General features: G+C 32.7%; 2 protein-coding genes and 1 pseudogene across 2 annotated transcripts in view; all 3 read left to right on the top strand.

Moving 5' to 3' along the window:
* Positions 1-1,541: 1,541 nt before the first annotated feature.
* On the top strand, positions 1,542-4,160 carry LOC127153439 (saoe class I histocompatibility antigen, A alpha chain-like; annotated as a pseudogene).
* A 1,452-nt stretch (positions 4,161-5,612) lies between these two features.
* LOC127154092 (major histocompatibility complex class I-related gene protein-like) overlaps positions 5,613-11,343 on the top strand; it is a 37,904-nt gene continuing 32,173 nt past the window's right edge. Inside the window, exon 1 of the mRNA XM_051095494.1 lies at positions 5,613-5,621. The gene's annotated coding sequence lies outside the window, so the exon portion shown is untranslated. The remainder of the gene's footprint in view (positions 5,622-11,343) is intronic.
* LOC127153438 (major histocompatibility complex class I-related gene protein-like) lies at positions 5,945-11,149 on the top strand. Its single transcript, XM_051094492.1, has 4 exons — positions 5,945-6,032; positions 10,091-10,360; positions 10,452-10,736; positions 10,818-11,149. Exons 1-4 carry the CDS (start codon positions 5,945-5,947, stop codon positions 11,147-11,149), a joined length of 975 nt encoding a protein of 324 aa, XP_050950449.1.

The following is an 11,343-nucleotide window of genomic DNA, read 5'->3' as shown; positions in this document are numbered from 1 at the left end:
TGTACTCTATTGATTATTATTTATTTCATCAGTCATTTGTTTCAGTCCTATATTGCTGTTTCTGTAAATTATATTGTTATATTTTTAATATTTTTTTAAGGACCTTCAAAAGAGATGTGGGCAATAGCTCTGCTTATGGTGGCAGTTTATATGCTTCTGCATATTTGTTTTTCACTCCCAAATTGCATAGTAAGTATGTTTACCTGTATTTCCTATTCATTAGCATTAGGATGATGAGAATGTCCTCAGCAAATACACAAACATTCATATGTCTGGATTCACACATATTTTAATATGTACAAGTTTAAGTTTCAAAATGTACATTTACAAAAACAGTCAAGCCAAATGTGTGTCTTTAACTAACATTTGAAAATGATTGTTTGGAGAATTTGCTGGGTTTCTTTTTTTTTTTTTTTTTCAGAAAAAAATTCAGAATTTGTAATGTTCAAATGCTGTTTCAGTGCTTATCAAGTCAAGTCAAGCTTTATTGTCATTCCCCTACATGTGTGGACATACAGTGGAACAAAATGTCGTGTCTCGCAGGACCACGGTGCTACATAAATAAACATAAATATGAACATAAATACACTAGACGTAGAAACTAAGTGTTAATAAGAAAGTGTCTGGTGCATATAGAGATGAAAGAATGCACTACTACAGGTGGTTTGTCCAGCCCACTCACCTGTGTGTAACACACTCAGAATTGCAAAAACTGTGTTTTGAGTTTTTCAACAGTTTTTGTACCAATAGTGTAATTAAAAATATCTTAATATCTATATTTTGCAGAGCTGAAGTTTGAGCTGGAAGTCTAAACCAGGCCTAAATATTTGAAGAATTTCCTGTTGATCTGTTAAAAGTCCAATTGAGAATCTTCAGGACCAAAACATGTTTCATTGTTGAATAATATCCACGAGGACATCATAAACCTGCATCAGTGGCAGTTTTTGCTCATTTAGTGCCTTAGAAAAGATACAACAAGCAAATGCAAACTCATGTTAATAGCGGCTGTAATGCACCTTAGATTGTTAGTGTGTGATCTTGTCTTTTCATTTGTAAATATTTCAAAAGAAAATGACATGTAAACAGTGCTGGATGGATTACTTTAAAATTGTAATCTGATTACAAATTACATGTTGAAAATTGTAGTAATGTAATCAGGATTACTCATTTTAGGTAATGTATTCGGATTACTTTTGGATTACTTTCGGGATCATACATTTGTAGATTTGCAAGTAATTAAAATGTGATTATTGTTATAGAAGAAAGGGAAATAAAATGCATGACCATTAACGGACAACAGAGAACATGCAAATGTGTTGTTAAAATATTGAAATATTAATATAAATATTCCAAAATAGTACATGTACATTTTGTCTGTTAAAGAGCGCTTCATGTGGAAAGCATCTACTATGTACAAACATCTAATGAACGAATTACACAAATTGCAAAAACTCCCAAATTTCGCAAGAAAGTTTTTATGCTCACATGAGGTGGTTTTTCAGGCAAAAAAAATAGAAAAAGGAATATATCGCAAAATTGCAATGGAAACACATTTACAGGTTTACCTGGCTTACGTAAAAATCACATGATCAGTTTTAATGTACTACACTGTAAAAAAAAAACAATTTGAGTCAACTTAAAATAATTTGTTACCTGTCTGCCTTAACATTTTAAGTTCAGTCAACTAAAAAAAGTTTATTCTACTTAAAATGTTAAATTATACTAAGTGACAACTTAGATATTTGAGTTGATTCAAATTAAAATTTTACCCATCTGTTAAGTTTGACAAACACAAATATCTAAGTTGTTACTTAGTACAACTTAATATTTCAAGTTGACTAAACTTATTTGAGTTGACTGAACTTGAAATTTTAAGGCAGCCAGGTAACAAATTATTTTAAGCTGACTCAACAAATTGTGTTTTTGGTTTTTTACAGTGTATAACCTCCAAGCAACACCTTTTAACCCCATATGTACACTGCATTACGGCTTCAGCATGGCAAAAAGAGCCAATTGTTTCCTTCTGATTAAAAATAATGGCTAGTGTGGCGGCCACGAAAAACGCAAACCTACCCAGATCCGTCACTATGACTTATCACTAAAGGAAAAAAAACACGGTTTAGTTACATAACATCAGTAAATGGAAACGGCGTCAATTCACAATAGGTTTTTAATCAACATTTATAAAATATTGCAAACATTTCTTGCAAATCTGTAACTGAAACCCGGCTAGTTTTACATACATTTGCTAAACGTCTATTTGATCTATATCTAGAATCTATAAATTATGAGTAATTTACTCATAAGTTGTTATCATGCAGTGCAAAAGTAACTGCAATCTGATTATAAGCATTTTAAGGAGCAATTCAGTCAGTCACATGGTGAGTTAAAATACTTTATACTAAATTTCTAAGCGTCAAGAATTACCTTATATATTTAAAATAAAAGTAAGCCATCTCTCTTGTTCAGGTGTTCATACATATCAGAGGATGTATGGATGTGATGGGATGATGAGACTAGAGTCTTGCATGGGTTTGATCAGCACAGCTATGATGGAGAGATTTTCTCTTACTACAAGAGAAGTACAGATACACCACATTTATAGAGCAAGGACTACCCACCATGATGAAGTGGAATGATGACAGTGAACAACTTGAATTACTGAAACAATACTACCAACATGATTGTGTTGAGTGGTTAAAATATTTCTTGATGTTGAGGAAAGTGGATTTAGAGAGAAGAGGTAGCTTGTCTTCGAAAAATTCACATATTAATTAGTACCATCAAATTCTCTCAAATGAACAAAAATATATTACTTTTTTGAAAAATGCTGAAATTTGGTTTATTGACTCTCTATTTTGAAACTGAAATACTGAATGGTTAAAAAAAAATGTAGCTGCATTTATGTGAAAAAGTTGAATACATTTTTTATTTTATGCATACATTTGAAGTAGTAAATGTTTTCCTCACATTTCTCTCAAAGTTTTTTAGCACCTGAAGTGTCTCTGTTACAGAAAAATCCCTCCTTTCCAGTGGTGTGTCATGCCATGGGTTTTTACCCATCAGCAGTGACTATTACCCAGTTAAGAAGTTGGACGGGATGACCATGAGGATGTGGATCTTGGAGATCTACTACCAAATGAGGATGGGACCTTCCAGAAGACAGCTACAGTCTATGTTACTCAAAACGAGTGGAAGAAGAACTGGTATGTTTGTGTTGTGAAGCACGAGGGAAAGATCATCCGGAAGAATTCTGACTGAGGACGAGATCAAGAGTAACGACAATTTTGTTACAGTTTTTTATGGTTACTGATAATAACCCTGTACCCAGCTAATAACTTGTAATTTTTAGTATTGGTAATATTTATTTCACTGGCTACTTGTTTTTTTTTGTTGTTTGTTTGTTTGTTTTTTTGTTTTTTTCTAATAATGTTTTTATATTTTTGAAGGATTGGCACAAGTAAACCTCAAATTAATTTTGGTGGTGGGAGTTTCCATACTCCTGTTTATTGGTCTTTCATGAAAGATACAAGTAAGTATGTTTACCTGTATTTTTCCAGATCTTTTTCTAGTTAGGATGATGGGAATGTCCTCAAGCATTCGGAAGCCTGGATTCACACATATTTTAATATGTATGAGCTTAAGTTTCAAAATCTACATTTACAAAAACAGTCAAAACCAAATGTTTCTGACTGGAGAATTGGCTGGGTTTTTTAATAACAATTCCAAAAATTCTGAATTTGTAATGTTCACATGCTGTTTCAGTGCTTATACAAGTAGTATAATTAAAAATATCCTCAATTAATATTTAATATGTATGACATTGCTTTTCAGAAATGAAGTTTCAGCTGGCAGTCTGTCGTAAAGAAAATCAGACCTAAATCTTTGAAGAGTTTCTTCTGTTCATCTGAACAGATCCCAGATTTCAGTCCGATCGAGAATCTTCAGGACCAAATTATGTTTAACTGTTAAATAATATCCACAAGGACATCATAAACCTGTACCAGTGCTCACTTGGAGCCTTGGACAAGATACAACATGCAAATTCAAACCATGTTAATAGCAGCTGTAATGGGCGCATTAAATGTGTTACTGTGTGTGATCATGTCTTTGTAAATATTTCAAAAGAAAATGTCATGTGTTGGCTAGATTGCTTAAAATTGTAGTCTGTTACTGATTGCAAATGTTGAAAATTTAGGTAATGTAATTGGATTACTTTTTAGGTAATGTATTTGGACTCTCAGATTACTTTTGACATTATTCATTTATAGATATGGGATTAATCCATAAAAACTAACTGTAATCTGATTATGAGCATTTTAATCTAACTATGTAATCTAGATTACATGTAATCAGTTACTGCCTGTAAATATAGTTACATTTTTGTTTTTCAAACTGTAAGTTCATTCATTTCTAGGTTGTTTTTGTAAGTTTCAATTGTAAAATTAAAGAACGCATGCAGTTTCAATAAAGCTCTTGTAAACAATATAAATCTGAAAAATAAACATTTCTTATAATATTGTACGTGCAACATCAGCTCAATTTATAAATGTAAACACACCGTGAAAATATTTGACCAATTTTTAACTTAAAAACTTAAGTTTAGCAGCTGCCTTAAAATTTTAAGTTAAATCAACTTAAAAGTACAAGTCATTTAAACATATGATTGTAGTGAGTTGAAATGTCTTGTACTTTTAAGTTGATTTAACTTACAATTTTAAGTCAGCTGCTGAACTTAAGTTTTTAAGTTGAAATTGGAGAAAAATCATTTTAGGTAATGTATTCTGACGACTTTTGGATTACTCTTAGATTACTTTTGACATTATTCATTTATAGATTTGGGATTATTCCATAAAAAAAAACAAACTGTCTGATTATGAGCATTTTAATCTAATTATGTAATCAGTTACTGCCTGTAAATATACAGTTACAGTTTTGTTTTTCAAACTGTAAGTTCATTAATTTCTAGTAGTTTCATTGGTTGTTTTTGTAACTTTCAATTATAAATGTAAATAATACATGCAGTTTCAAAAAAACTTGTGTGGAAACAATTTAAAGCCAAGCAAAATTATAAACATCACTTATAAACAAATGTAGACACACTGTAAAAGGTTTTTACCAGTTTCAACTTAAAAACTTCAGTTTAGCAGCTGCCTTAAAGTTTTAAGTTAAATCAACGTAAAAGTACAAGTCATTTAAATATATTTTATTGTAGTGAGTTGCAATGACTTGTACTTTTAAGTTGATTTAACTTACAATTTTAAGGCAACTGCTGAACTTAAGTTTTTAAGTTGAAACTTGAGAAAATTTTTACAGTGCAGTTGTTACAAAAAAAAGAGAAAAATTTCAGACGCTGTGGCTAATGCATGCCATAGTGCATAAAGTGGTTACAGAAATGATCAAATTTAGGTTAGTGAATGAAGTGACGTCAACTTGTAACACTTTCCTCCCTAAACATGCATTTAAACAGTTTATTTTCCCTCAGTAACCACTTTTTCCTATCAATGTGCTGAAGAGCAGTGCTATTTGACGACTACACTTATTTGAGAGTCAAATGCATTGATTTCCATCCATAATGAAGTTAATAATTTTCTTCATCTGCGTACCTTTTGTTTACTCAGGTGAGATTGATTATTTTATAACCTCAATTAAATGTTAAAAAAGTTGCTTGTCTAATCAAGTTGTGTTTCAAATTTGAAGTTGATATCACAAAAATTGAGCCTGCGAAAAGGTTTTATAGTACAGTTTTAATTGTAATGTCATATTTTCAGATTGTTTTTGTTTAAAACTTATGATGAAACTGCAAACGTATTGTTTTGAAGCTATAACCTGGTTAAGAAATGGAGAGAAGCACCATGAGGATGTGGATCCTTGAGAGCTACTGGCAAATGAAGATGGGACCTTCCAGAAGTTTCCAGCTTTCCCTGTTCTTCCAGACGAATGGATGAAGAATCAGTATGTTCCTGTGGTGGAGCACAAGGGAAAGACCATCCAGGATATTCTGGCTGAGAATGAAATGAAGAGAAACGACAGTAAGTTGTCAAGAGTGTCAGTTTCAGCCCTATTGCTATTTCTTTGTGTTTTATTTTTTAATTATATTGTTTATATTTTTGAAGAACCTGCAAAAGTACACTTCATCGTACCACTTGCGTCTGTGGCGGGAGTTTCCCTTTTTCTGTTAATTTGTTCTGCAGTCCGAATGATGCTAGTAAGTATGTTTACCAGTTTTTTCTTCCTGGTCTTTCTCTGAAATGCTCTTATTTCTCTTTATGGCCTCATCAGTGTTAGGATGATGGGAATGTCCACAGCAAATACACAAGCATTCAAAAGTCTGGAAAAAGAGATTGTTTGGAGAATTTGCTGTGTTTTTACAATTTCAAAAATTCAGGATTTGTAATGTTCTCATGCTGTTTCATTGCTTATACAAATAGTGTAATTAAAAATATCTTCAATTAATATTTATAACATTACTTTGCAGAAATGAAGTTTGAGCAGGAAGTCTGTCAGAACAAAAAGCAGATCTAAATCTTTGAAGAGTTTCCTCCATTCATCTGTACAGGCCCTAGATTTCAGTCTATTTGTGAATCTTCAGGAGCAAAACATGTTTAGTGTTGAATAATATCCATAAGGACGTCATAAACCTGCATCAGTGGCAGTTTTTGCTCACTTGGTACCTTGGACAAGATTTAACATGCAAATGCAAACCATTTTAATAGCAGCTGTAATGGATGCCTTAAATGTGTTACTGTGTGTGATCATGTCTTTTCATTTGTAAATATTTCAAAAGAAAATTACCTGTAAACAGTGCTGGGTGAATTACTTCAAAATTGTAGCCTGATTACAAATTACAAGTTAAAAATTGTAGTTAGTAATGTAATCAAGATGACTCATTTAGGTAATGTACTCTGATTACTTTTGGATTACTTTTGGCATCATTCATTTGTCGATTTTGAATTAATTAAAAATGTGATTATTGTTATAAAAGAAAGAGAAATAAAATGCATGACCATTAACTGACATCAGAGAACATGCAGTATGTTGTTAAATTATTGAAATATTACTTATTCCCAAATAGCACACGCACATCTGCAAGATGTCTGTTAAAGAGCACTTCATCTGGAAAGCATCTACTATGTACAAACATCTAATGAATGTCATTAAGATGTCAGAAGGTGCGTTTCCATTACCCTTCAAATTGCACAAATTGAAATCTCAAATTAAAAATACGCCCATGGTTAGTGCGCCAACATATAGCGCCGTTGCACTGCGGGCATCCCGAGTTCGAGTCCAGGCTCGTCCTATCTAAATAAAGTTATAAAAAAAAGAAAAAAAGAAAATACGTCCAATGGAAACACGCCACTTTCACAAAAAAAGTTTTTACACTCGCATGGGGTGGTTTTTCAGACAATTTGAAAAGGAATATATCGCAAAACTGCAATGGAAATTTTTTTTCGCATTTACATGTCACCTGGCATACGTAAAAGTCACATGATCATCTTTAATTTACTATTACCGCCAAGAAACACCTTATAACAGGGGTTATTTACACTGCATTACGGCTTGGACATGGCAACCAGAGCTGATCGTCTCCTTCAATTAAAAATAATGGCTAGTGCGGCTGCGATATACATAAACCTACCCAGAGCCATCGCTATAACTTATTGCAAGAGGAAAAAACTAAGTTTTAGTCGCATAACATCGGTTAATGGAAACAGCGTTGATTCGCATTAGGTGTTTTATCGACATTTATAAAATACCGCATACATTTTGCACAAATCTGTAATGGAAACCCAGTTAGTTTTACATGCACATAAATGTCTATTTGACTAACCATTAGTCGATGAGAAGAGGCTTTGTCAACCAGAATTTTATTACTTAGTCGCAGAAAAAAACTTCCACAGGAAGTGGTAAAGTCATGGACAGAACGTTACTATCTGATCTATGTGGTAATATAGTGAGTGCATTGGGAAGGACATCCAAATGCTCACCTACCATTCATCAACCTCAAATACGAATCTGAAAGTTGTATGTAGTGGCAACTTTACATGGCTGCTCAATCTAATGTTAACTTAGAAAAATGTGCGCTATTGAAGTGTCTGTGCAGAGTGTGAAAACTAAATAGTAGCACATTTACTGCATGACAGAAGAAGGCGCCGGTGCGGTCGCTTGCTCTTAAAATACGTTGTAATTTCTAGTCATACAGATAAAAGTAATACATCTTTCAAATCTGTAAAGACTCTGTTTATTTGTCTGCACTCACAGTAACAACATAATGTTGCGCTTTTGTAAAATAAAGCAAACAGGATAGTCTTTCTGCCGTCTCGGTCTCTGAACTTGAGGAAGAAAAGTTGAAACTCTGTAAAATGTCTACTATTGAAGTAACCAATAGAAATAGAAAACAAATATTCTCAGATTATGTAATCCGTAAGAAACATGCATGTAGGTGCATCCACTACTGTGGAGATGACGAGAAATCACTAGTTTATTAGATTATTAAAACATTAATGCAGACTCCTTGCTGTTTTTCTCGGACACATTGATAATTATTATATCTGCCAGTGCGCTGTGGCAAGTTTTTCTGTGTGCGCTTGAGAGATTATTAGGCTTTGTAGGCAATTTAAAAGCTCATTATTATGATTTATCTGGTTTATTAATAAATGTACGATTAATTATGTAATCCATCTCTCTTTCACAAGCTCAATTCAGTATTTGCGGCTCTCAGACAGCTCCTTCTTTTTCGCTGCTAATTACACATGAACTTTCTGATACGCACAAAATGATGTCAAAATGCCCGTCCTGGTGAGTATTTATGGAAACACAGTCGGTGACTGTATGTGTTAAGTGAGTGTTAACAATTAAGAAAGAAAATGCACATGTAACAGTATATTAGATTTGTGCGGTAGGTCTTAAAGTGATAGCAGCCTAACAAACCTGTTAATCAAACAACAAACGACAAAGAGAAAATCACTTTGCTTTTGACTGAATAACTTTAACTGTAAGGATTCATCTGTGTATATATTTTACATTCAATTACTTCATTCAATTTCTGCTGTATTTCAGTACCTAAATATTACTGTTAGACCTAAAGTAAACAGTAAACTGTCTAAAGTGGCATATCAAAATAAAGTGTTAACACAAATTATCAATTCTCTGTCTTGGGAAAAAAGTAAAACTCCTTACCCTTGCGAGTAAAAACATTACTCACATGCATATTGCAACTCTTTATCTAGAGCAGCGTCTTCCCTCAGTAACCACTTCTTCCTGTCACCGTGCTGAAGATCACATTGATTTGCATTTTGACAACTACACTCATTTGAGACAAATGAACGTTTTATCAATAATGAAGTTCATCATTTTCTTCATCTACATACCTTTTGTTTATACAGGTGAGATTCATTTCATAACATCATTTAAAGGTTGAATTCTCTGTCAGCTAACCAAGTGAATCCAAATTTAAGTGCTTAGTTTATTGCCAAGATGATATTTTAAAATTTTTATTTAGTTTAAGTTTTCAACTAATATTTCTATTATATTTATTAATAATTCTGTTTTATTTCAGCTTAATTTTGATTAACAGAAATGTTTTAATAGCTTTATTTGTCAATAATATCCCTGCTATCTGATTTTTAATCTAATGTTCTCGAATGTGAAACTATTTATTTTTTTCTCCCTTTTTATTTTTTTTTTAAACGAATAACTAAAATTTCTTTTTAATGTAATTTACCATGTTAACTGTTACCCACCTTTTTTGTTGTTGTTGTTTAACATAAATCCATAGATTTATGAATGCTTTGAAATACAGACCCAAGTTTGGTCTTTTTAACAAAGTGTATAAAAGTTTAAACGTTTGTTTACTGTAGAGTAAATGTACTAAACATATTTATTTTATACACACTGTTTTACAAAATAATTTAGACTCTGTTTTATTGCTATAAAACCAAGGCCATATATCTAACCAAGTCATGTTCCAAATTTGAAGTTGATGCAATATTTACAGATTTTTGAGTTTAAAACATGATGAAACTGCAAAAACAAAAAATAACTTAAATGTGTATATGGTGTTTTAATGTCTGCATGTTGTTTGTTTCAGAATTGCACACCTTCACCAACCTTTACACTGAAATAAATGGACGGACGATTGTAGGAATCCCTGAGATTTCTTCTGTAACTCTATTGGATGGACAACAGATTGATTATTATGACAGTGAGATAAACAAGCTGATTCCCAAACAAGACTGGATGAAGGAGTTCAGTGCATCTGGAGACAAATGGGAAGAATATATTGAGATCAGAGAACGAGTACAGCAGAATAACACAATCAACATTACTATTCTAATGGAGCAATTAAATCACTTGCATGGTAAGTTAAAAAACTTTAGTTTTAAATGTCAAAGATAACCTTATTCAACAAAAAAGAGCAGATCTTATGATTCCCAGCTTTTTCTCTTCAGGTGTTCGCACATATCAGAGGATGTATGGATGTGATTGGGATGATAAGACTAATATCTCGCATGGGTTTGATCAGCACGGTTATAATGGAGAGGATTTCATCTCACTAAATGTGGAATACAGCATGTACTTAGCATCTGTATGGCGTGCAGTACGCACAATGATAAAGTGGAATGATGACAAAGGACAACTTGAATTTCTCAAACAATACTATGGACATGAGTGTGTTGATTGGTTAAAATATTTCTTGACGTTAAGGAAAGCAGATTTAGAGGAAGAGGTAGCTTGTCTTTAAAAACTTCATTTTTGTGTCTCTTATGTTTGTGTCTTAATGATTTCAATCATTGATCTTTTTCTTTTTTTTTTAGCTCCTGAAGTGTCTGTGTTTCAGAGGAATTCCTCCTCTCCAGTGATGTGTCATGTCACTGGTTTCTACCCATCAGAAATAACTATAACCTGGTTAAGAAATGAAGAGGAGCATAATGAGGATGTGGAGTTTGGAGATCTACTGCCAAATGAGGATGGGACCTTCCAGAAGACTGTTACCCTCAATGTTACTCCAGAAGAGTGGAAGAAGAATGAGTATTTTTGTCTGGTGGAGCATGAGGGAAACACTGTGTGGATGACTAAGCACGAGCTCAAGAGTAGCTACGGTAAGTTGTTAACAGTTCTGTTGTACTGTCGAGTTTGTCAAGCTTAAGAGAAGAAAACACCATAAGTTTCATTTTATCAATATCACTTGTGCGTCGTATTTTAAGTCTTCTAAAGTCATATGATAGATTTGTTTGAGAGACAGATGAACATCATTCATTTTTATTCCTTCAGATGATTTACAAGATCAGACATTTGCAACATATTGATGCTCAACAGGTCACATTATTTTTGCAACATTTT

The sequence above is a fragment of the Labeo rohita genome, chromosome 22 (assembly GCF_022985175.1).
Source record: "Labeo rohita strain BAU-BD-2019 chromosome 22, IGBB_LRoh.1.0, whole genome shotgun sequence".
Lineage (NCBI taxonomy): Eukaryota > Metazoa > Chordata > Actinopteri > Cypriniformes > Cyprinidae > Labeo > Labeo rohita.
Note: the sequence above shows the minus strand (reverse complement) of the source record. Positions and strands in the feature narration are given on the sequence as shown.

Coding starts and splice junctions, on each gene's coding strand:
- LOC127153438 (XM_051094492.1), top strand. CDS start 5,945: ATGAAGAATCAGTATGTTCCTGTGGTGGAGCACAAGGGAAAGACCATC. Junction 10,361..10,451: donor GCAATTAAATCACTTGCATG/GTAAGTTAAAAA, acceptor TTTTCTCTTCAG/GTGTTCGCACATATCAGAGG. Junction 10,737..10,817: donor TTTAGAGGAAGAGGTAGCTT/GTCTTTAAAAAC, acceptor TTTTTTTTTTAG/CTCCTGAAGTGTCTGTGTTT.